The 27360-nt window shown below is 42.3% G+C and overlaps 1 protein-coding gene across 9 annotated transcripts in view; it reads right to left on the bottom strand.

Moving 5' to 3' along the window:
• LOC139540031 (neuron navigator 2-like) overlaps positions 1-27360 on the bottom strand; it is a 161362-nt gene that overhangs the window by 41098 nt on the left and 92904 nt on the right. For all 9 annotated transcript variants that reach the window (XM_071343560.1, XM_071343552.1, XM_071343553.1 and 6 more), the window contains one exon: positions 6271-6400. In XM_071343560.1, the coding sequence (XP_071199661.1) occupies positions 6271-6400 (130 nt within the window). The remainder of the gene's footprint in view (positions 1-6270; positions 6401-27360) is intronic.

Raw genomic sequence — 27360 nt, 5'->3', positions numbered from 1 at the left:
TTAAAGAATAGGAACTGAATCAAATCATACTTTGATTAAAGTGCATTTAAAGTTTGATTTGATTTAGTCCTATTCTTTAATAAATACAAGTTGGAGAATAGGATTAAGCCTGTGGCTAAGATGGAACTACCCAAGCAGTCGATAAAGCTCCTTTAAATTTGGATGTTTTTGTGTTGTCAACCAAACACAATTCAATATTACTTTCAAAGTAAATAGCCTAAAGTTAAGGCTATCTTACAAACTAATGTCACAGTATTTATTCAACCTTAAAATAAGTAGCAGATCCATGGCCACATTTTGAGGTTACTGTAACTATACATTTATTCTTATATAATTATATAAAGTCTGCATGTTCAAGATAGCATGCATAGGTCATCGCAGGTCTGTGTAGATATTCACAATAGCTGTAATAATCTCTGCAGAATCTCAAATAGCATTGATCACTTGCACCATGTACTTCTAATCAGGGAAGGCATTATGGGCGGGCCCTAGGGGGTCTGGCACGCCCTACCGTTCCTCCTTGACTGTCCTAAATAAAACATTGAAATATGAATAATTGATTTGACCGACAGGCAGAACGACACATCAATCTCATATAAAGCATCCGTGCGAGAAAAAGAGGCCCTCTGTCTCAGTACGTGTAGCCCATTTATCTGATGCTGTCTGAACAAGAGTATGGCATGTCGTACTCTTTTTGTCCAGACAGCATCAGATAAATGGTTCACATACAGTGAGACAGAGGGGCGCTGTTTCGCTCACTCGGATGCTTTCTCCAGTGAGATAGTTTCAGCCACTAGCGAGTTGAACAGGGATGTAGTGCTGCCGGAGGCGTAGTAAACAAATATTTCTGGAATATCAATTCTGATACATTTTAAATAAATTATTTAATTGCTACAAAAATCCATGAAAACGATAGAATGACAAACTAAATAAATATGTAGGTTGTAGCAGCCTATAGGTAGGTAAATGGTGCTTTCTTCCCGACCTCTCAATTCAATTCAATTCAATTCAATGGCCTTTATTGGCATGGGAAACATATGTTAACATTGCCAAAACAAGTGAAGTAGATAATATACAAAAGTGAAATAAACAATAAAAATGAACAGTAAACATTACACTCATTACACAAGTTCCAAAAGAATAAAGACATTACAAATGTCATATTATGTATATATACAGTGTTGTAACGATGTGCAAATGGTTAAAGTACAAAAGGGAAAATAAATAAACATAAATATGGGTTGTATTTACAATGGTATTTGTTCTTCACTGGTTTCCCTTTTCTTGTGGCAGCAGGTTACAAATCTTGCTGCTGTGATGGAACACTGTGGTATTTCACCCAGTAGATAATGTATGGGAGTTTATCAAAATCGGGTTAGTTTTCGAATTCTTTGTGGATCTGTGTAATCTGAGGGAAATATGTGTCTCTAATATGGTCATACATTTGGCAGGTTAGGAAGTGCAGCTCAGTTTCCACCTCATTTTGTGGGCAGTGTGCACATAGCCTGTCTTATCTTGAGAGCCAGGTCTGCCTACGGCGGCCTTTCTCAATAGTAAGGCTATGCTCACTGAGTCTGTACATAGTCAAAGCTTTCCTTAAATTTGGGTCAGTCACAGTGGTCAGGTATTCTGCCACTGTGTACTCTCTGTTTAGGGCCAAATAGAATCCAAGAACAGCCACAGACTGAAAACACGACCAGGGGGGTGATAAAACGTCTGTCCTCAAAACAGTTTGTTACGGACTTGGGGTTCATGTACGACGCATTTGAGCTCGTCCTACTGTCCGGGTGTTAAGCTTACAGAAAAGTACTAACTCTATTGCGCATGCAGGCAAACTGATCCACCGCGTGAACCGTATCAGCCCACCAACGAGGTCTAGCATCCAAATTCACTGCGTGTCCGCCTTGATGTTCATAAAACTCCACGGTCGCCCTCTTAAGCAGTGGGACCCAAAACGATATGTGACCAACCCGGTTAGGGAGTTGACCAACTTGTTTTTCTCTGTAAGCTTAGCACTCGGACAGTAGGGCGAGTTCAAGTGCGTCGTCCAGCACCACATTTTAAAGGGCGCTCAAATTGCTTAAATGAACCCTTATCAAGTTCTGCTGCCTACACCTACTCATCACATATTAGTATTATTAGTATTGCTATTACAAATAAAAAGACTATCACTTCTCACAATGGTGCTCGTTTAGTAAAGTTAGATCCAAGCTGAATCATTGCCTCACAAAATCACATCATGATTTTACATAACAGAACAGAATATAATAGCATGTTCTGTGCAGTAGTAGTAGGTGTATAATATGTTACACCAAAAACACCTCCTCAGTCATTTCTTATCTAGAGCTGAATAGTCAAAAATGTTTCCTCATGCGGCCAAAACTCAACAGCACACAGGACCCAAGTGGTAAATATAAAGATCCAGTCCATTTTAAAAATTGGAGGCCCAATACACTTCAGCGTTGCGATGGAAAAATTCTAGTAAAATGCATAGAACACAGAATTAAAAAGCTATTGCCGCATATTATTCATCCTAATCAGACAGGTTTTTTTACATGGACAAAAATGTGGAGATAATATAAGGCAAGTACTGGAAACAATAGAACACTATGAGAAATCTGGGAAACCAGGCCTGGTTTTCATAGCTGACTTTGAAAAGGCTTTTGATAAAGTACGACTGGAATTTATACATAAATGCCTGGAATATTTCAATTGTGGAGAATCTCTTATACAATGGGTTAAAGTTATGTATAGAACCCTATGTGTAAAATAGTAAATAATGACTACTTCTCAGAAAGTATTAAACTGTCAAGAGGAGTAAAACAAGGTTGTCCACTATCAGCATTTCTATTTATTATGGCCATCGAAATGTTAGCTATTAAAATCACATCCAACAATAATATCCAAGGGCTTAGATATCCAGGGCTTAAAAACAAAGGTGTCATTGTAAGCTGATGATTCATGTTCTTTTAAATCCACAATTTGGATCCCTCCACAGCCTCAGAAGATCTAGATACTTTTTCCAACCTCTCTGGATTACAACCAAATGATGATAAATGTACTATGTTACGTATTGGATCACAAAAAAATACAACTTTTACATTATCGTGTAGTTTACCTAGAAATGGTCTGGCGGTGAAGTGGACATACTCGGTATTCATATCCCGAAATAAAAAAACGATCTCATTACAATACCTTTTAACAGAACATTAGCAAAAATAGATAAGATCTTGCTACAGTGGAAAGGAAAATACCTGTCTATTTGTTGAAAAATCCCCTTGCTTAACTCTTTTGTCATATCTCAGTTGACCTTTTTGCTTATGGCCTTGCCTACACCTAGTGAACAGTTTTTTAAATTATATGAGCAAAAGATATTCAATTTTATTTGATACGGCAAGCCAGACAAAATTAAACAGGCCTATTTTATATAATGAATATGAATTCGGTGGGCAGAAATGATTAAATATTAAAGCATTATACCTCTCACTAAAGGCTTCAGTCATACAACAGTTATACTTAAATCTGAATTGGTTCTCTAGAAGATTAGTAAGAATATCTCACCCCATGTTTTTCCCTTTATTCAGATTACAAACTCTCACTTGAAAATGAAATAATCTCCAAAATATCGCTATTTTTAAAACAAGCCATAGATAGTTGGTTGCAATTTCAGTTGAATCCACCAGAAATGAAAGAACACATATTATGGTTAAACTCAAATAGACTAAATTATATAAACGGTATAATCTATAAATTATATCACAAATAGGACTGGTGGAGTTATGTCACACATGCAGCTAACAAAAATATATGGAAATGTCTACTCTACTCAAAATTGCAACTAACTAATTGCAGAATTACTGCAAAAATGGAAGAGGCAAGTGGAAGGGGGAGAAAGTAAGGAACTTGTCTGTTGGCCCTGCATTGAAGACCAAAATTGGTTCAATAAAATTGTGATAAATAAAAAAGTATGCCAGTTTCATTTAAGGACCAAAAACTTGACAGCTGTACCATATAGATTACAAAATAGTTGGGAAGAGATTATCGATGTGGCAATTCCATGGCACGTGGTTAATAAACTGATACAGAAAACGATACTGGATTGAGTTTTTTAAATTTAAATTATTATAAAAATTCTTGCAACCAATAGAACATTATATATATGGGGGATACAACCATCCCAGCTCTGGAGATTTTGCTGTGAAGAGACAGACTCATTAGATCATTTGTTTTGGTACTGTCCATATGTAGCTTGTTTTTGGTCGCAGGTTCAGGAATGACTGAAGAATTGCAACAGTTACTAGGAGCTAACTCTGCAAATAGCACTGCTGGGTGATTTAAAAAGTCATAGTCAATTGATCAATAATATATTAATACTCTTAGCAAAAAAATTTATCTTTATTTTACAATATGTAAAATCTATGAAAATAGAAAGGTTTAGGACTTTTGTGAAACATCACAGCACAATTGAAAAATCTATGGCAAATACAAATAAAACCTTATGGAGCTGAAGGATGGGACTAAAAACAAACAAAAGATAACTATTGTAAAATATACTGTGTCTGTGAAATGTATATAGTATGTATAAGCTGGAAGTAAAAGCCAAAGTTATTTTGTCCATTAGTTTACACCAATTAGGGGAGGGGTGGTAGGGTTAGGGGGACATAATAAAGGAAAATATATTCACAAAAAATATATATGGGGATTGGAAATTATGCAGACAATTACATTGATGGAAGCCACAATCTATCTGCAATATTAAAGCTGATCTAACCCCTATATATACAAAATAAATATATTTTAAAAAAGGTAGGCGCGTGGATGAGAAAACCAGTCAGTATCTGGTGTGACCACCATTTGCCTCATGCAGCACGACACATCCTAATGCTGATCAGGCTGTTGATTTTTGCCTGTAGAATGTTGTCCCACTCCTCTTCAATGGCTGTGAAAAGTTGCTGGATATTGGCGGGAACTGGAACACGCTGTCGTACACGTTGATCCAGAGCATCCCACACATGCTCAATGGGTGACATGTCTGGTGAGTATGCAGGCCATGAAAGAACTGGGACATTTTCAGCTTCCAGGAATTATGTACAGATCCTTACGACAATGTGCCTCAGGTTCTTGTCACGGTATCTCTGTGCATTCAAATTGCCATCGATAAAATGCAAGCTTCTTGATATGCCACACCTGTCAGGTGGATGGATTATCTTGGCAAAGGAGAAATGCTTACTAACAGGGATGTAAACAAATTTGTGCACAACATTTGAGAGAAATAAGCTTTTTGTGCATATGGAACATTTCTGGGATATTTTATTTCAGCTCATGAAACATGGGACCAACACTTTACATGTTGCGTTTATATTTTTGTTCAGGGTAGTTTTAATTAGTGTTCAGCAGCATGTCTCCCAGGACTTGGGGGGCTGCTAGGTAAGAGAGTTTCCCATCACACCACGTCCTGCCGGTCACGAACCCTGATGGACCCTAACCAAGACACCGTTCTAAAGGAGGTTTGTGTGGAGGCCAGGAGATAAGAAATAGTTGGGGTGTCTGGGTCTCATGCAAGCTGCCTTCTGTGTGATGACAGACAGCTCCACACCAGGTCCTCCCTGTGGGTTCACACTGAGGAAACCTTTAATTACAGGAGTGGATGTCTGACTGAAAATGTTGCTATTCTCAGGGCCAGATTTAAAAAATGTAACTAACTTGGAGCTGGTTTCCTTGTGTTTTTACCGGGTTTTGTTTTGCTCATAAAACTTGGGGGCCCAAATAAAACCACCCGCAGGCCAAATTTGGCCACGGGCCACCAGTTGGAGAACCATGAACTAAAGGAAATGCATCATAGGTCTCTAGAACCAAGAATGAGACAGTTTTACTGTATGGCAAACAAAGTCTGCACCTCAGATCGATGGTCTAAAAGGTGAAAATGTGCACTTAAGAATAAATACCTACTGATGGGATTGTCGGGATAAAATGAACCGTGAACCTGGGTGGTGGTGTGCCTGGCTGCGATTTCAATAAACACTTTGAAGCAACCACATCAGCACATACTGCAGAACAGACACAGATGTATATTTCACTCTGCTTATAGCTGCAGTGCAGCCTAGTGCAGCCTAGTGTATGCAGTTCCTTTCAGCTTACTATACCCATTCAAATGATTGGGGCCAAGAGAATCAAATGCTGCCATCCTAGAAATAGCATGTTCATTCACCCTTCTAGTAATTCTAATAATATGGTTGCCACCTCCTACAGTGTGATTGGGGCAGAACCTACCTGTCCCTCTAGGTCCTTGCAGGAGATGGACGGAGTGTTGACGTAGGAGCTGACTGAGGAGCTGGTGTTGATGTCATCTGTGTCGACGGTGTCACTGATCCCACTGCTCACCGAGCTGCTGTCGTCCCAACTTGGGAGCGAGGAACACAGAAGAGAGAAAGAGTATGAGTTTGAATATTATATGGTAGGAGTTCGTAGCGAGAAAGGGGGAAGACATGATAGACGGAATGTCAGGGAGAAAGCAAGAGACACCGTAGAGCAGGGGTGTCAGACCAGTTCCCCCCCCACGTGCCACATTCAAGCATCACCGTGTTTCAAAGCCAAAGATGCTGACACCGTAAAAAAGAAGCTTGTTCAGGCCCCTTCTCTCTCTGTAATTGATTATGGTGACTTGCTGTATACGCATGCAGCCACCTCCGTCTTAGAGGCTGGACTCTGTTTATCATGCGTCCTTTTTTACAAATGTCAAGTCACTCACCCACCATTGCACATTGAACCAAATTGGTAGGTTGGACCTCACTTTATATGCGCATAAAGATTCATTTGTATGTGTTCATCTACAAAGCCCTTTTTGGGTAAACTCCCTCTTTACCTCTGTAGTCTGGTCTCCTTCACCACCAGCAGGTAAACTCCCTCTTTACCTCTGTAGTCTGGTCTCCTTCACCACCAGCAGGTAAACTCCCTCTTTACCTCTGTAGTCTGGTCTCCTTCACCACCAGCAGTTACCATACCCGGTCTGCTAGGTGTTTGCTACCTAAAGTCCCCAGGACATTCACAGTATTAGGCAAGACTGCCTTCTCTTCGTGTGCACCAGACGCATGGTATAATCTACAATCCATGCTTCATCTAGATATGTTGGTGCCACCGAATTAATTTAAAATATTGATGGAAGACTGTTACAGAGGAGTGTAAATCCTTATTTTTAGGCTGGATCATGTTGTTGTATGTTTTAATTCTGTAATGTATTGATTGTTGCTGCCTTCTTGGCCAGGTCTCCCTTGAAAAAGAGACTCAGTCTCAATGGGCTTTTCCTGGTTAAATAAAGGTTAAATAAATAAAAATAAAATCACAGAGGTTCGGAGGGCGACACTTAAAATGTTTTATATTTCCTTGTAATCAAAATGTACAAAAGATTGTTCCCCTCCCTGGCTGTCTAGCGACATGCGGTCTGGGTGCCCACCCTGTGAAAATGAATGACAAAATAACTAATGTAAAATAAATAAATACACATTTGATCAATAATCATTTTATCAATGAGCTTAAGGACATACATCAAAAGAGGGGACAAAATATAACACGATCATTTCAAACTGAGCGTTATCAACGGAAAAACTGGCTCAGTGGCTGCGCTGCTAGCAATCAACTCTACTGCTTCCCCTACCTGCTGTTCTCCACCAGCAACAGCGTGTGGACAAGAGCCGGTAACTGCGACTTGAACAACTAGCCTACAGCACTCAACAATCATGAGAAATCTGTGTCTCACATCCAGAGCCAGATAGCTCCGAAGAGATTCAGTAGCTCGCCGCTAGATCTGCCATTGAATGAACACCGGAGATTGAACATCAGCATGCACAATGCAAAGGTAAAAGAGAGCCGTGAGATTTTGAAAGACCTAGCTAATTAATGCTACATGCTACCTAAACAGGGGATGGCATTTCGTGGCAACGATGAGAGTGCCAGCTCATCAAACAGGCCCAGGGGCAACCATGTGGAACTAGTACACGCCTTAAGACTTAACTGAGAAAGATGAACAGTTAGCAACTCATCTAGAGATGCCACCGTGTTTGCTTTTTGCTCACGGCCCATGGAATTTTCAAAGAAACAGGCGCGCTCTTCTGTGTTCTGCAGAACAAAAAGATGGATATGGGTTTCTGCCGTACCTGTAACAGCGACACAATGAAAGCGCTGGAACGGCAGTGACAAGACTTTGATAGATTCTATGAGCGATTCAAGCAGAAATGCAATGGCAGAATGCGAAACTCGTAGTAAACAGCTGATCAGTAGAGAGGGGGTGAATATACTACTACATGCTGGACCATATTAATGTTCAGATGAGAGCCAGGTTTGACCTCTTTGGTGACTTTCATTTCCTTGGCTTAGAGGACTGCAAAAAAATCGAAACACTGTCACAAATTTCGACACCAGCTAACGAGAGCCTGTCAAATTATGCCAATTACTTCGATTTCGTTAGACTTAAGGAAGATCTTGTCGGATTGTACAGTTAACAAATGGTACAGGACAAATCACATGGACAGCTCCTCAGCTTTTTCTTCCAGCATGACCAGACACAGACTGAGTTACTGCAGCTGGTGCTCACTATACCAGCCACAACAGCATCCGTTGAGAGGTCATTTTCGGCTCTGAAACGGATAAAGACATACAGTCGAAACCGGACCGATAAAGGGCGACTCTCATCCCTTGCCATCATCTCCGTTGAAAATCGAGACCGAGAGACTTTTAAAACGGAGAGCCAACAGGGAGGAGTTCTACAGTTCAGTCACTGATGTCTTTACCCAGAAGGAAAGAGGGATGGACATCAAGTGTTTAGCGCCCTCTACTATTATCACATTACATGTCTATTGTGTTAGTATATATCTCAAGCAGTAGCACTGACTACTATTATTACGTTACATGTTGTCACGAACGACGTCAGGGAAATGACCGGACCAAGTTGCAGCGTGGTGAGTGTACGTTTTTCCTTTATTTTAAATGTCGCCAACAAAACAAGAAACAACAAAAACGAACGTGAAGCTTACTAGGGCTATACAGGCCACTAACAAAGACAACTACCCACAAACACCAAAGGAAAAAAGGCTGCCTAAGTATGATTCCCAATCAGAGACAACGATAGACAGCTGTCCCTGATTGAGAACCATACCCGGCCAAAACATAAAAATACAAAACATAGAAACAAAGAAATTAGAATGCCCACCCTAGTCACACCCTGGCCTAACCAAAATAGAGAATAAAAGCCTCTCTATGGCCAGGGCGTGACACATGTCTATTGTGTTAGCATATATCTCAAGCAGTAGCACTGACTACTAGGCATTTAGTGTGTGTAGCGCTGTCTACAAGTAGCCCTACTCGCTGGCATTTGGGTCGCTGTCTGTGGTGCTGAAAGTTGCCTGGTCGTGCAGGGCAGTTGCGTAATTAGGGCCTGTGAATGTGTGCCTAAAGGTTGCGCCGCCTACCTGTTGCTGTTTGATGGTTGGTTGTGGATGTTTGATGGTTATCTTTGTGATGGCGTCATACTGAAAAACAGCGTAGCGACAAATCCGCTTTATGGATGTGTGCGTGTGGAGTGAGTGGTAGACAATAGAAAGTGTCTACCCGGCCTCGGACCTTACCGCACGTCACTGTTCGCTTCGACGACATCGGCAAGCTGGACAGAGTGAAAAGACTTTAGGCGTAGGCCCGTTATCATTTCTTCACGGTTTCAATTTGGTTTTGGCCATTTCAACGTCGATTCAAATACTCAAACCACCCGCGGGGCCTTGAGTTTAACACGCGCTGCAGAGAGACAAAGATACATTAATAAGACTAGACAGGGTAGAAAGAGGAAAAAAAACTCCTATTATTCTCCCTCTTTCTTATTCTTCCTCTTTTACCAGGTCTGTTGGCCAGAGACAGCATTCCCATCATGCCTGTGACGTTAGGAACGTCTCCCTCCAAATTCCTAACTAGTTTTAATTAGCGTTCAGTAGAGTGTCTCCCAGGACCTGGGGGGCTGCTGGGTAAGAGAGTTTCCCACCACACCACGTCCTGCCTGTCACCAACCCTGATGGGCCCTAACCAAGACACCGTTTTAAAGGAGGTTTGTGTGGAGGCCAGGAGATAAGAAATAGTTGGGATGTCTGGGTCTCATGCAAGCTGCCTTCTGTGTGATGACAGACAGCTCCACGCCAGGGCTTCCCTGTGGGTTCACACTGAGGAAACCTTTAATTACAGGAGTGGATGTCTGACTGAAAATGTTGCTATTCTCAGGGCCAAAGGCTCTATCTGTGTGTGAACGGACTTAAAGATGTGTGTATGTGTGTGTGTGTGTGTGTGTCTGCGTGCATGTAGATGTGTGAGGAGTTTATCATCCACTGTCTGTGTGACAGAACCACTCCTTTCACAGTACTCACAGAGGTGTTGAAGTGTGGGGGGAGTTGGGTGGGAAGGTTCTCTTTATGATTCTAAGTTCACACGGATCAGGACACTCACTCATTCCAAGTCTGCCTGTCTGTCTGTCCTCAGTCTCCCATGCCAGTGTGATTGTTGCTGAGCTAACCAAAACAAACTCGGCCAGCCACAGCCAGACACTGCTGAGTGTTCCCTGTGAGAGCATCAACACCTCAGCCAGAAGCAACAGACCCCTCAATTCACAGGTCTACTCAGTCCACTGTCTCAACTAAGTCCAACCATTTCAGACACCTGTGATAATCTGAAGTACCCAAAAGGGCCACTAGATGTCTTGTGATAGATTACATCAAATCCTTGAAAGATGCCCACATTCTGGTAGTTTACTGGTAAACTTTTAACGTTTCCAGTAATATACCCTCCCTCTGCAACCCTAAGCCAGGCACAGTTGCTACATTTCCATTGAAGATTAACCACAATGTTTTACCCAAAAGGCTCAGACGTTTCTGTTTCCATCTACATGGGCCGGCACGGGTGTCTCTCTAGGCCATGGCTCCGGCGGACCTACTCTAACTTGGAGCCAAGGCCCTGGGTACTTTTCAGCTTGCATTTACATAACAATGTCTAACTGTGAACTTTAACACCTTCTCACAAAGCAACAGTCTTGAATGATGCCGAGGTTGTTGATTCTGATCGCCAGAAGTCTTTAGTGTCACACTCCTGATGGAAACACCATAACACTAGAGCTGGCATTAACATAAAACACTGGCGGCCCACTGGTGTGGGGGTAAGTGTCAGTGGTAAAGCACCAGGTGTGTCCTGCTGGCCAAATGCCAGCCCGGTGTCCTGCAGTGCCCAATCCAGCCCTTGTTTCACTGCACTGGTCTTCGCGTGCACACACACACACTCAGTCCACTGTCTCAACTAAGTCCAACCATTTCAGTATAGTACCACGTTTACTGTGAGGAATATAAAATGGTACACACACACACACACACGCACGCACACACACACACACACAGCTACACCAAAACAATTAATCTTTTCACTGAGCCAGGGCTGAGAAATGCAAGACAAGGCCAGGGGCTGGAGTGGGGTGGCAAAGGTGGAAGAGGTCCAGCACAGAGACACAGTCACTCAGTATTCGGAATGTCTCCATTCCTCCGTTTCAGCTTGGGAGAGTTCTACTGTATACTTTATGGACTTGTGAGAGCTGAAGTGGTCAAAACAATACATATTTCAGATGGACCCATTCTGCTTCTAGCCACCCAGCACAGGACTAATCATGACTGGTGGGCTGAGGTTCAGACAGGTTACGGTTCACCCTTTGCTATGCTATCAACCCTGACTATTTGTTAAATGGAGGAGGGAGTCTCCTGGGGGTGTCCTAGGCTGTGAGTCAGAGATTGACTGGGGTAGAGTGAGCTCTCAACCCATGTAGGCTGACTGATAGTGTGGCTCCTCCAGGGCCTGGGGGAGATACAGGTTAGGCCCTCCCCGGCTCCTGATGCTGCTGTCACTGTTTCCTCCAGTCTGAATAATGAGCAGAGACTGGAGCTGGCAGGGTACACCTTGCCCCTAATCAACATCGCCCCTAAGCCACCATTAGTCTCTCTCTCTCTCTCTCTCTCTCTCTCTCTCTCTCTCTCTCTCTCTCTCTCTCTCTCTCTCTCTCTCTCTCTCTCTCTCTCTCTCTCTCTCTCTCTCTCTCTCTCTCTCTCTCTCTCTCTCTCTCTCTCTCTCTCTCTCTCTCTCTCTCTCTCTCTCTCTCTCTCTCTCTCTCTCTCTCTCTCTCTCTCTCTCTCTCTCTCTCTCTCTCTCTCTCTCTCTCTCTCTCTCTCTCTCTCTCTCTCTCTCTCTCTCTCTCTCTCTCTCTCTCTCAAAATTCAATTCGCTTTATTGGCATGATGTAACAATGTACATATTGCCAAAGCTTATTTTGGATATTTACAATATAAAAATGAGAATCAAAATTGTCAACGGGACAACAGTAACAACAATAACCGAGGGTCAAAATAACCACACTTTTTAATGGCGTAGAATGCCCTGCTTTCTCTCTCAGTTTATTCACGTCCTCATTATGGTGTCCAGTTGAGCTTATTTTTAAACCTAAGTAATTGTAGTGTATTCAGTACTCTATATATTTTGTACCAATTGAGAACTTTGGTCTAATTCCCTGAGATCTGGATCTTCTCTTTAAAAATCATTATTTTAGTCTTTTTGGGGTTTACTGCCAGGGCCCAGGTCTGGCAGTACTGCTCTAGCAGGTCCAGGCTCTGCTGTAGGCCATGTGCTGTGGGTGACAGCAGGCATAGGTCATCTGGGAAGAGTAGGCATTTAACTTCTGAATTGTGGAGACTAACACCAGGGGCTGAGGATTTTTCTAGAATAGTGGCCAATTCGTTAATGTAAATATTGAAGAGTGCAGGGCTCAGATTGCAACCCTGGCAAAGGCCCCGCCCCTGGTTAAAGAAATCTGTTATTTTCTTACCAATTTTAATGCTGCAGTATACATTGATTTAATTATGTCATATGTTTTACCCCCTACACCACTTTCAATAACTTTGTAGAACAGTCCTGTATGCCAAATAGAATCAAATGCTTTTTGGAAGTCGATAAAGCAAGCGTATATTTTGGAATTATTTTGGTGGACATGTTTATCTATCAGGGTGTGTAGGGTGTAAATATGATCAGTTGTGTGATGTTTTGGTATAAATCCAATTTGGCTTTTACTCAAGAAATTGTGCTTATTACGGAAGTTTAGAACTCTTACATTGATAATACTACAGAAAACCTTCCCCAGGGCATTGTTCACACAAATGCCTCTGTAATTGTTAGGGTCAAATTTGTCTCCGTTCTTAAAGATTGGGGTTATGAGTCCTTGATTCCAGATGTCAGGGAAATAACCTACACTCAGGATCAAATTAAACAATTTTAATATAGCCAATTGAAATTTTGCACTAGTGAGTTTGAGCATCTCATTTAGGATACCATCAGGTCCGCATGCCTTTTTAAATTTGGGAGCCTGAAGTTTCTTATTGAGCTCCTGGTCAGTAATTGGGGAGTCCAGTGGATTTAGATTGTCCTTTATAGCTTTTTCTAATCCATTCAACTTCTCATGAATTTGGCGTTGTTCTGCATTTGTGTCAATTTGAACAGTTTTAAAATGGGTTGTCCATATATCACCATTTTGTATCGCTAATTCCTCTTGTTTAGATTTTTTTGTTTTTTTTCAATTTTGCCAGAAGTTGTTTGTGTTTATGGACTCCTCAATTAGTGTCAGCTGCTTGCTGTTGTACTGTGCTTCTTTGGTTCTGAGTGTACGTTTATAGAGTTTTAAAGTCGCACAGTAATGAAGGCGTAATTCACCATTATTTGGGTCTCTGTGCTTTTGGTTGGATATTGTTCTAAGTCTCCCTCTCCCTCTCCCTCTCCCTCTCCCTCTCCCTCTCCCTCCCCTCGTTTCACCCTGACTGGGAGATTGTCACTTATCAAAAATGTGTACTTGTAAAGAAAGATGACCAATATATTCCATGACCAGAAAAGTATGTGAAAGACTAAGGTGGGACGTTGGGGGTCAAATGAGTTGATATTGTTGTGTTTGTTTAGATATTAGAGACTGGAGTCTCTATAGAGTGAGTTGGGGGTGGTGTGGCGGCACACACTGTATACCCCTCCTGTTTCTGTGTGGCGAATGCAGGATTAGAGACACAGGGCCCCAGAGGAGTGAGGGGATCAGTGGACACTCTCTGGGGCAGGACATTGGGTGACTTTGGTCTGAGAGGCCAGTGGAGGGAAGTGAGCTGAGCTGAGCCCCCCACGCCACGCTGTCCTGCATGTCCACTCTGTTTGGTCAGGGTGGGAAGCCATTAGTTCTACTAGACTTCTCACCCCCTCAGCAATATATTCAAAGCTGTTGCCAAGCGATGAACACCTAACTCCAAGCTGCTCAAGTCATTACACAGACAAAAGTGCCACATAACCGTTTTATATTTGCTTGGAATAAAAACAACACCATAACTATCATTTGATAACAAATTACTACTCTGAGTGTATATTAGAATGGCTGGTTGCTCACACGCAAAAAGCCAGTCCGTCAGTACACTAAAGCAGACAGATTAGAGAGAAACCAAACCAGGCAAAGACAAACCCACTGGGCACACCACGTCATTTCAACGTCATTTTCGGTTGAGATGTTGATCAATGAAATGTCAACCTTTATTCACCCAATCAGAAAGACAGGCAGAAGTTTGTTGAATTCCCAATGTATTATCATTATGCGTTCAACCATCTAAAAGCACAACCAAATTCCAATAGAAAAACAATGTCTGATTTTTGGTTTAGCTGTCATGTAAATGTGTTATCACTGCACTTTCAACCATTTAAAAGCAGAACAAAATTCAAATTGGAATACAATGTCAGACATTTTGTATTTATACAACTTAATGTGTCATCACTGTGCTCCATCTAATAGCACAACTAAATGACCTGGATTGCAGTTGAGATTACATTCAAAGTACATGGTGCAAGTGATCAATGCCGTTCGAGATTCTGCACAGATATTTATGTTGTGGAGATCTCCACAGACCTGCGACCTTTGCGTGCTATCTTGAACATGCACGCTTTCTATGATAGCATAATACGCTTTTTATAGTTACAGTCACCTCAAAATGTGGCCATGGACAAGTGACTCATTTTAATGTTGAATTAAAACGGTTACATTAGTTTCATAGACTAGGCGTAACATAGTGGATGTAAATCCGGGACAATCCAATTAGTATGATATGTAACATTTGGTATGGTTACATAAGACGAAAGGTTGCTTAATGCAAGAACTAAAGGAGGGTGGTTGGTCGGTGTCGGTGTGGGTGGATGGGTGGGCGTATAACGCAAACGTCTAGCAACCCAGAGGTTGCGTGTTTGAATCTCATCACGGACAACTTTTGCATTTTAGCTAATCAGCAACCTTTCAACTACTTACTACTTTTTAGTTACTTTGCAACTTTTTAGCATGTTAGCTAACCCTTCTCCTAACCCTAACCCTTTTAGCTAACCCTTCCCCTAACACTAACCTTAATCCTTTAACCTAACTCCCAACCTTAACCCTAACCCGTACCCTAGCTAATGCTAGCCAGCTAGATAAAGTTAGCATTAGCCACCTAGCTAACGTTAGCCACAACAAATTGTTTCGCGAATTCGTAACATAGTGTACTTTTTGCAAATTCGTAACATATCATGTGAATTGTAATTCGTAACATATCCTAAGAAATGGATGATGGACATGCACAAATGAATATATACCATACGAAACATAACGTATCATACTAAATGGAGTGTCTCGGATTTACGTAAAGAATCATACGAAATGCTCTGAGACCAGGTTGGATAGCCTTAACTTTAGGTTATTTACTTTATTACAAAAGTCATATTGAATTGTGTTAGGTTGACAACACAACCAAATATCAACATTTAAAGGAGACGTATCTAATGCTTCGATAGTTTCCTCTGAACCCCTGGCTTCATCATATTCTTTAACATTTATTTTTGGTTTAGTTGGCGACTATCCAACATATCATTTGTTAACTATTTCGACAAGTTAATAGGCTATTTACTGTATTGCAAAAATTATATTAAATTGTGTATGGTTGTCATTGCAACCAAATATCAACATTTGAAGGAGATGTATATTTTGTGCCACTCACTTAGTCTGACTTTAATTCCAGTTTGTCTACAAATAATTATTGATATGTTTGATTCACGTCTCCCTCTCAACCAAAAATCTAAGATAAAGAATAGGACTAAATCAGATCATATGCACTTTAAATAAAGTTGGATTTGATTTAGTCCTATTCTTTAACTTAGATTTTTGGTTGAAATGGGGAATTCAACATATTCATTATTAACTTGAAGATTACATTTGACATCAACTAAAGTTTGAAAACCTAAGCCTATATGTATTGTCTAAGGCCTATATGTATTGTCTAAGGCCTATATGTATTGTCTAAGGCCTATATGTATTGTCTAAGGCCTATATGTATTGTCTAAGGCCTATATGTATTGTCTAAGGCCTATATGTATTGTCTAAGGCCTATATGTATTGTCTAAGGCCTATATGTATTGTCTAAGGCTTATATGTATTGTCTAAGGCCTATATGTATTGTCTAAGGCCTATATGTATTGTCTAAGGCCTATATGTATTGTCTAAGGCCTATATGTATTGTCTAAGGCCTATATGTATTGTCTAGTTTTAGTTGAACCCTTGGTTGTATTGAAACAATAGCTGTTGAGGACTTCGCAAATGCTATATAGGCCTAAATAGTATCATTGATAATATACACTAAGTGTACAAAAAATTAAGAACACCTGCTCTTTTCATGACATAGACTGACCAGGTGAATCCAGCTGAAGCTATGATCCCTTATTGATGTCACTTGTTAAATCCACTTCAATCAGTTTAGATAAAGGGGAGGAGACAGGTTAAAGGAGGATTTTTAAGACTGGAGACAATTGAGAAATGGATTGTGTATGTGTGCCATTCAGAGGGTGAACGGGCAAGACAAAGATTTAAGTGCCTTTGAACGGGGTAATGTTCCGCTCGCAGCCTCCCCGGGACTGCTGCGCAGAAGAAATATCAACCCACACGGAGAAGCACGAGATTGTATTTGAGAGTTTTCCCCCTTAGTTAACACTATCAATGTTTCCCTTTACTGTGGGAATTGTGATCGAATCAACGCAATATTAGCCAGTTTCAATGCAACACAACGAAACAAAATGAACTATGCAAGAGATTTTGTTGTAGGCAAAAGGCATCGGAGTAGGATTCTGTTGCGTTGACAAGCAGGACTCAGCCAGTACTCTACACATACCGGTGTGTATAACCAATCAGAGCTGCAGTAGGCCTGTATGCAAATAGACCATTGCCATATATGGATCTGTGCCATTCACTTTGAACTAGACTGTGTTTACAGCATGAGTGGTCATGAGTTGATGCGCTTGTTTTGAGATAAAAGCGAGAGCTGCACGTAGCAACGTGTGCAAATATGTTCATATCCTTTGCTAGTTAGTCAGTTATTAGCCCAGTTATAGATCATTTGTAGTCAGTAAGGGGGGAGTGATTGCTTCCTACAAGGGCACACACCATGTACATTTCTAGACACCTTTGAAAAGCGAGTCAGGTAAAGAGCTTTTTTTTGTCTAAAAGGAGCAGTGTTGTATTTTGAGACGGTCTTGAATAAGCTAAGTAGCCAATAGGCAGAGGGTAGCATAATTTGTCTGATTCTCTTTAATAATGGTATGGGAATATTAATGCATTTTATTTTGTAAAGTGGTTTCTTGCAACAAACAACAATTCTCTGGAGAGAATTGCTTGTGGAAGATTAACGAGTTCATGTTTCCATGGAATATCTGTTGCTGCTAAGGAGTACTGTCTGCATTGATACAGTGGGGCAAAAAGTATTTAGTCAGTCACCAATTGTGCAAGTTCTCCCACTTAAAAAGATGAGAGAGGCCTGTAATTTTCATCATAGGTACACTTCAACCATGACAGACAAAATTAGATTTTTTTTCTCCAGAAAATCACATTGTAGGATTTTAAAAAAAGGGACCATGACGACTGATCCGTGTAAAGGAAAGAATGAATGGGGCCATGTATCGTGAGATTTTGAGTGAAAACCTCCTTCCATCAGCAAGGGCATTGAAGATTAAATGTGGCTGGGTCTTTCAGCATGACAATGATCCCAAACACACCGCCTGGGCAACGAAGGAGTGGCTTCGTAAGAAGCATTTCAAGGTCCTGGAGTGGCCTAGCCAGTCTCCAGATCTCAACCCCATAGAAAATCTTTGGAGGGAGTTGAAAGTCCGTGTTGCCCAGCAACAGCCCCAAAACATCACTGCTCTAGAGGAGATCTGCATGGAGGAATGGGCCAAAATACCAGCAACAGTGTGTGAAAACCTTGTGAAGACTTACAGAAAACGTTTGACCTCTGTCATTGCCAACAAAGGGTATATAACAAAGTATTGAGATAAACTTTTGTTATTGACCAAATACTTATTTTCCACCATAATTTGCAAATAAATTCATTAAAAATCCTACAATGTGATTTTCTGGATTTTTTTCCCTCATTTTGTCTGTCATAGTTGAAGTGTACCTATGATGAAAATTACAGGCCTCTCTCATCTTTTTAAGTGGGAGAACTTGCACAATTGGTGGCTGACTAAATACTTTTTTTGCCCCACTGTAGCTGTGCTTGCTGTGGATCTTGTGAGGACACCTGCACGGAACTGCCATACTTCGCTGAGGGAATATCTACGAGTAGTGAGGTGGGGTGCTTCGGGACTTTATGTGTGTCGTCATTTCTTTTGAGCTCCAACACGCGCCAACAGGTTTAAGCAAGCTTGCAAGTAATTTGTGCATGGGTTGTGAGAAACCATTGGGGTTGATTCCTTTAATTTCTTTTGATGTGGTACATTGAAAATGTGATAATATAGACCTTGAACCTTATGTCTGTTCTATCTGAAGTTAATACTCTAGTTGTCATCACATTAGTGAGTTTACAATAGGGATTCTTCTTGGAGATGTCCTTCTCACCTAACATCCCATGCTGTTGAGATATTCTAAGTAAGGTATTATCGCGGGTGTCAAATTCGAGCCTGGTGAGAGTGTTACACTAGCAAGCAAGGGATAAGAACGTTGCCAGCCAATGGAACATTTCGAACAAATGACTGGCTCGCGTCCATAGATACCGAACAAAATGACTGAACTGGGTGGGTGTCCTTTCTGGCAACCGAACCGATAGATCGAACGACCAGCCGGCTTGGGTAGCAACCCTAGATTTGTGTCGGGACTATATCTTGTGGAAGGATTAAATAGTATGAATAATGTCATAATAATAAATATTTGAATGAAAATATGTAACTCATTATTTTCTATATGTTGGTAACTCGTAGTACAACAGTAATAATGCCATCGAAGGCGGTGTTTGGAGGATATATTGGCACGATTTGCCAGCCCTCGACTTCGTCTCTGGCCTAACAGCACCAGTGCCAATATATCCTCCAAACAACGGCTTCTCGGTTATTATCACTTAAATAGCCACGGTAGCCTACTTGACCACTGTCTGAAACTGTAACTCAAAGTGGGTTCAGCCTCAGTGTTCACAGTAAACACGCGCTGGAAGTTGCACAGAATTTTCACAACGTTAAAGTTTGTGCTCGGCAGACCAGAAATTTGCTCAGTACCAAAAGAAATAGAGGGAACATTGGTAGTAGGTACCAGGCGCACCAGTTTGTGCAACCCTGCTGGGTTGTTCATAATCAACAGTTTCCCGTGTGTATCAATAATGTTCCACCACCCAAGGACATCCAGCCAACTTGACACAACTGTGGGAAGCATTGGAGCCAACATGGGTCAGCATCCCTGTGGAACGCTTTTGTCATCTTGCAGAGTCCATGCCCCGACGAATTGAGGCTGTTTTGAGGCCAAAATGGGGGGAATCTCAATATTAGGATAGTGTTCTTAATGTTTTGTACACTAAGTGTTTGACTTACATTTGGTTACATTTAACTTGCTCTGTTAAACCTTCTCTTTGGAATGACTTCAATAACAACAGTGAATCTATTTAGTTATTAAGAGATCTCTCAATAGTAATTCTCACGACGGCACATTGGTAGTAGTCATTGACAAATATCAATGCTGGGCTACGTTAAAACCCTGGATGGGAGACCAAATGGATAGCGTAGATAGATCAACTCTTCAGTAGGAGGTGCTGCCCAGCCTATTGTTTTTTTCTGATAGTGGATATAACATCGAAGATCTGACGTTGATTCAACGGTACAAATTCAACATATTTTATACAAGGTTTGTCTATGTTGAAAAGTGGTTAGCATTATGACATATTTCTGTTGCTGAAATTTCACCCTCAAAACAACAGTGAATGACTTTTTGCAAATCCAATGTATTTTCCACATAGATTCTACGTCACAATACGTTGACAAATTACGATAAAACAACGTCGATTCAACCAGTTTGTGCCCAGAGGGAAGCTCTCTGTAACCATTGTCTGTAGGCCTTCAGCACTCACCAATGAACCGCTCACATTAATAAAACATATCACCCAAAAGGAGCAACACTGTTTAAGGACAATTTGCATGCATGAATAGGAACACGTGCCCTGACATTAAGCGATGCACTACATTCAAGGATAAATTACATTTAGCTGCCATTTCAGGAACTCCTGTAAAGGTTTTGTCACATATTCACTACATCTAAAAAATAATCCATTAATAACAAACACACCTGTAAAAATGTATAAGAAAAGTACCCGTTTTAAACTCCAACACACAATTGTGTAGCTCCACAACACCACAAATGAAGATGATCTATGCTACTCTCACACAAACAAGACAATGATAGTTAGCAAAAGCCAACCCACATGGCTGTGGTCCTGCAGAATTCCCTGTCTGTCTGTCCATACCTGAGAGAGCCAGCAGCAGTAGCAGCCCACGGTGATATCCCCTGGCTGCAGTAGGAACTACTAGGAGCTCGCTGAGGGAAGCAGCTGAAGTTGGATTGACTACACTTCCCCCGTCCTACTCAGTCCTCCGCTACAGCACACTGACTGACTTACTGACTGATCTCTCCCCCTGCAGCGAGACAGGCAGCCACACACACACACACTGGGGGGGGGGGGAGCGGCCTCACACACACAACACACACGCACCCTCAGAACTGCCACAGAGGGGAGTAATCTGATCTGGGAGCAGAGTTAACCTGGGAAGTACTTCAAACACCACTTCAGCTTCTGAGTCACCATCCAGACAGCCAAGTCAGAGCTGATAAAACAGAACAGAACCCGTGAGGTCCTTCAAACATAGGTAGGTAAGCCTCAGATCTCAAAACAGATCTCAGAACAGCTTTACCTCTGAGATGTTCAAACAATAATAAGCTTTTAACATGATCTCAGAACAGCTAACCTAAGAAGCGCTTTAAACCCACATTTGTCCAAACCAAATGCTTTTATTTTGCCAGGTGGATGGTGCGTATGCTTGGGGAGTATTTGTAAAGACAACAAGCCCAGGAGGACACGTTGGTGGGTTTTCCTAAGCCAACCTAAATTGTACATTCCAATGAGGCTCATTTTCTTTCCCTGCTTTCCCTAAAAAGGATTGTTCAGGGTCACGTCCCCGGGTCAGGGATCAAGTTTAAAAATGGCTGACTCACTAACTCAGAGGAAAACATCAACATTAAGCAAGAAAGGCAAACCAGCCCCCTGGTCATGCCAATATCTCTCCACTTTCCAGTGATATTCAAGTGACATGCATTTCATAAAGATCTTTAGAATGACTGAAAGTAAGGTGGTCGCCCAGGACTGTTAACAAACTCTAACAAGCTGACTGACCCATATTTTAAATTCGCTTCATAAGCAGAAACCAACAACACACATATAGCAGAACCACACTTGATGTCAAACCAGAATGCTGTTAAAAGCAAACAGGCATAAAATATAAAACGTAGTAACTTTTATATGCGTTTTATTTTTTACACACACTTAGAAAAAAGTTGTCATCTAGAAAGTAAAACGGTTCTTTGTCTGTGCCCATAGGAGAACCCTTTGAAGAACCCTTTTTGGTCCCCGGTAGAACCCTTTTGGATCCAAGTAGAACAGTTTTAGGTTCCAGTAGAACTCTTTCCACAGCGGGTTCTACATGAAACCCAAAATGGTTCTACCTGGAACCAAAAAGGGTTATACCTGGAACCAAAAAGGGTTCTCCTATGGGGACAGCCAAATAACCCTTTAATAACCCTTTTTTCTAACAGTGCATCATAAAACGGGACAGCTATACATTTAGCTTCAGATTCAGTGTATAGAGGGAGTTTGATTGGCACATTCCAGGCTAGCAGGCTAGCAGCCCAAACCTCTGAAGCCAGTCGTGTGTAATGGCATGGCTGCCTCAAAGCCGGGGGACTGCCAGGAATTCAGCAGAACAACAAATCTCTCGACGGACTCAGTCTCTCTCTCTCTCTCTCTCCCTCTCTTTCTCTCGCTCTCTCTTTCTGACACGCGAGTGTCTGTCTCTCAAATGAGTGGAGTAATCAAGCAGCAGAGAAATGACACAATTTCAACTGTATTCTGTAGTTCCAGCTGTCCTGAAAAAAAATATTCCACTTCTGAATAAATTCGGTTCTGAATGAAAAAGAAATGAAGAAAAAAGACATTGTTGACAAGCTGACCTAAATATAATTAGCTTTTCTGAGCATGTGCAGTACCTTAAGTAGTCCAGTTTCTTCGCAAGCTATTGGCAGCTAGCTGCTACCAGCAAAACATTTGACCCAGAGTGATCATGTGTTATGTGCTCCTCTGGCCTGGTCCGGTTGTGATTTCACATCTCTGATGTGAACCCAAGCCAAGTTCCCTCTCATTGTTCCAGTGTTACTCTGCTGAGACGGTGGGAGCTGGAGACGGACTGTGGAATAGCAGGTCACAGGGCGGAGTAGTGCTCTACACACACACACACACCACAAGCAAAGTTACTCAAGCACACATACATGCACACTGCATTTCAGAACAAACACGTGTGGGCGAGCACACACAGATACAAACACAAACACACACACACACACACACACACACACACACACACACACACACACACACACACACACACACACACACACACACACACACACACACACACACACACACACACACACACACACACACACACACACACACAATCAAAGCTCAAAATGCAGCTCAAATCCACAACACGATATGCCACAATAACAAACGCTGATAGAGTCACATTAGCATTGAGTGTTCTTTTGTTATCGCTCTCTGAGTGTTGCACATTCTATTGCTTCTGCAGAGAAAAACGCAGGGAAATGACAGAGCACTTCATTCACTTCCACATTAAATCCACGTCCATCATCCATCCCTCCAGGTGACAGAGTACGATTTACCCCTTCCCTTCCTTGCTTCCTTTTCTCCCCGGCTCATTTGCATGCCAATCGGCTGCAGGGTGTTATTCCTCTCAAGCATAATTAAGACTATTGTCTGGAGCACTCAATTACCACAATTTAGGGTGTGAAACGCCTCTATTTCAGACACTCTGACTGAAGGGCCAAACACAATGTAGTTTCACATCAGCGTGGCAAGGAGTTTGAAGAGGCCTCTCTTCCTATCCACATGACGTTTTGTGGTCAAGAGCTGAGATGTAACAAAAAAAAGCTATTTCATTCATTTTTTTGTTGCCGTATAGGCTTGGCTTTCCAACTGATTCTCAACAACAGTCCAATCATTTGAAAATATATCGGCATCCATCCCTTCAGCCGTCAGCGAAAAAGCATTTTGATCGCCGACGTTCAAAGCATCGCTTGTGTTGATCTTGCTCTGCGAAGTGGTGGCTTTCTTAACCAGATGAACAGATGATACGTTGTCCCGTCGCTCTTCCTCTCGGCCAGACGTTGTGTTTGCAGAAAGGACCCCATTGCTGTATTAGCTAAGCCCCCTCATAGCCAAGACTCACCAGACCAGACACAGCTCCTGGGGACTGGCATGTAACACAGCCAGCAACACATCGCTAAATCACTTTCACACCACTCTGGACTCCTCTATCTCTCTGGTTTAACTCCTAGACAATAAAACAATATGGTGTTTGTGTTCATGTAGTGTTTGCCTAGATTTCAGCCAATATCATACAGTGTCCTAAGCTAAATCACATAGGCTGCCTTGAACTGTGTCAACAAGTGGCATCTGCTCAGAAGCTACTGACGTGAACTCCATATGAGGTCGTCAACCTTTCGTAGCAGTTCTCCGTGTTCCAGCGGTATAGTGTCTTCCCTAGAGAACCAAGGAAGGTTCTTCACTTCTTCCCAGCGCGCAAATCACATGGACATAAAGAATGCTCATTCTCTCCAATGAGCATTCTCTCCATAAGTTCTGATACTTTCTGCGTGTACCGTTAGAGCCCAATGACACTGCTCACTTATCTGTTGTGTAGTGGGCTGATCCTCTGGTTTTCACAGCTGGGCTTCTAGCTTGTGATTGGGTTAGAGAGCCAGTGGGCCACTCGGAGATCATAATGAATGGCTCACCGTTCATCACATTACACGAGATAGGAAGTCTTCAATAGCAAACAGACCGACTGACATCACGTCCGATCACACCGACCCTGAGAACGTTCTCATTCCTCCACATCACATTTAAAACAAAACACATGCCAATTCACATTAATAAACTGACAAAAAAACACTTACTCCGCAGCTTACATTCTCCACTTTGTTATATTGTTCTCTGTATCCAGTTTGTCCCTTTGCGTTGCAGACAGCCTCTCATTGCCACTGCATGCATAACAGAGCAGAGCCGGAGCCCAGCCTGCACACCAAGGAGCTGCACTCAACAGGTAAACAGCCCAGCAGACAGACAGCACGGTCACGAAGACAGCCCTCTGCCAGCCACCCAGACAGCACAGGGCTATCACTGATCACTATCAGCCCTCAGCCCAGACAGACAAAACCGGAGGATTCTAAGCTGTCAGCATTGTGCTCCCCGACAGACTGGAGTGGAGCCCCTCCCTGCTAGTTCTCTCCCTGGCTGAGGTGTGTGTGTGTGTGTGTGTGTACAGTCGAGAGTCCTGGGGCTAGAGCAATGAGACACGGAAGATCCTCCCCTCTCTCTTTTTTTCTCTCCACCAGATTCAAGCCCCCTCCAGCGCACTCTGCTACTCACACATACATTACTGGTACCCCACTCCTCTATGTGTGTGTGTGTGTGTGTGTGCATGTGTCAGTGCGTGTGTGTGTGTGTGTGTGTGTGTGTGTGTGTGTGTGTGTGCATGTGTCATTGCGTGTGTGTGTCTGTGTGTGTGTGTATGCCTCTCTGATCATCATCTGAATACTAATGCATTTTATCCCAGGACCCCCCCTTTGCGGTGTACTGTAGGTGTAGCTTTGAGGGGATGTATTCTCACTTGAAATGCGTGGGCGGGCGAGCTAAATGCAGCGCAAATGCTCAAACAGACAGGTGGGAAAGAGCTTTTAGCGAATACAAGTACTCTGGAACTACTGTATGAACTATAAAAATGGGCCAGGTATAGACATCAAATCAAACATCCGATACATCACAGTCCTCCCTCCAGAAATACCGCTTTCCAAAAGCCCCTTTAGGCTGAGATTACAGAGTGGATCACCGATCAGAGTCCGGGAGACACAGCGGCTTTTTAGAACCGCCATCAGCATCTCAAAGACAATCAGGCCGAGCAACCGCAACGTCTGGGGGACAAGAACGCATGTAATCAGGCAGGGTGCCAGGTTACACTGTTCTGTCTACCTCAGACTGCCTCGAGGCAGCGGACTGCTTTTTCAGAGTCCTGTCCACCAGACACCCCCCCCCCCCCCTCCACCCACCCACACTGGCTCTGAGCCTCCTGAATACACATGCATACATTTACACATGCATGGTTAGGACACAGCTTACACCGTCCTGTCAGCCACAACACAAGTCTGATTTTACCGCACACTTCCTCTCCGTCACCTAATTTGAACCGTTGGTCAAAAAGACGCAAAAGTAGGTTTTCATTAAGGCATTATGCTCTCTTGTTCGTTTTGTCTCAATCTTCACCTGACCATGCCAGGCAATTTTTACAATTCTAAAGATGTATATTAAAAAGCAGATGAAACAGAGGTAAACAAAAAGTTTAAATTTTTTTAAAATTTTTTTTATGACAAAACAACTGGTTTGCCATGTTGCCAGAGTCTGCTGGTCCTCTATGTCTCCAGTTGGAAGCAGAAGCCCAGTGTGTCTGTGTCGAGTCGTGGCCTGTGCACTTTCCACTGGAGGAGCCCAGGGTAACAGGGGATGAACCAGAGAGGAAGGGGGACTGAGTTTCCATGCCTGGAGTAAAGAGGGTTGTGTCCAGACAGGTTGGACACAGTGGGGTGGGTGGGACTATCTAACATTCTGCAGGATGGATATACGAGTAATAAATCTGCACCCTCAGGCGTCTAGGCTACATGTACAGTTACTTCACAGGTACACCAAAGACGGCATAGGTACGGCAATATAATAGTCCTTTTATTGCGAACGTGCATTACAGAAGTCCGTGCAATTATCAATGCTATCGATACTGTTTTTGTTGTTATGGTTGCTAGTCCTGCCAGTACGTGAGCTCAGCTGCTCTCCTGTAGGTGGTCCATTGTTACAACCACTAGAACCCCTCTAATGTATCCCATTAGCTCTAACTCTGTGGGAGGTGGGCTGGCACCGGGTCTGTGCTTTATGCTAATGTTGTTAATACGTGGAACCACCTTAATTAATTAACCCCGACGGAATTCTCGATCTCTCAACAAAGGCCAAAACCAAAAACGCTACTGTTAACAAGTGTTGACAGTGTGTCCATACCATCTGTGATGTCTATTTAAGATAGTAGTGTGCTTTCTGGTGTAAACCTTTGTTCACAACTGTAGACACCTTCATCAATAAATCAGGACACCCCTGTCGGTTTGGGCAGAAAGCACACAGGGCAGTTTGTGCGGAGGAACACAGCTGGATTGTCTTTGTGAACCTCTCTAACCTCCATTCATTAGGTTGTAAGCACCGCAAGGGAATCAGGAAAGAGATGAGCCTGCAATGTTGTCTAGATCTGTAACACAGACACATGGGAGAGGAATCAAGAAAGAGTACAGCGTTGTATAGAGTCATTAGAGAACTCCCTTCTCATATTGCTCAAATGAACAGTTTCTTTTGTTTGTTTTTTAAAGATAATGAAAAACCTCACGGCACAACGCCTCTCCCCTATCTGACCTTGATATTTTGTGTGTATGCACTGTTGCGTAGGCTACGTGTGCCATTTTCAAATGTATGTAGTTCTGTCCTTGAGCTCTTCTTGTCTAATGATGTTCTGTGTTATGTCATTCTGTATTATGTTTCATGTTTTGTGTGGACCCCAGGAAGAGTGGCTGCTGCTTTCACA

Source organism: Salvelinus alpinus, chromosome 15 (assembly GCF_045679555.1).
Source record: "Salvelinus alpinus chromosome 15, SLU_Salpinus.1, whole genome shotgun sequence".
NCBI lineage: Eukaryota > Metazoa > Chordata > Actinopteri > Salmoniformes > Salmonidae > Salvelinus > Salvelinus alpinus.
This window is presented reverse-complemented; position numbering and strand designations above follow the sequence as displayed.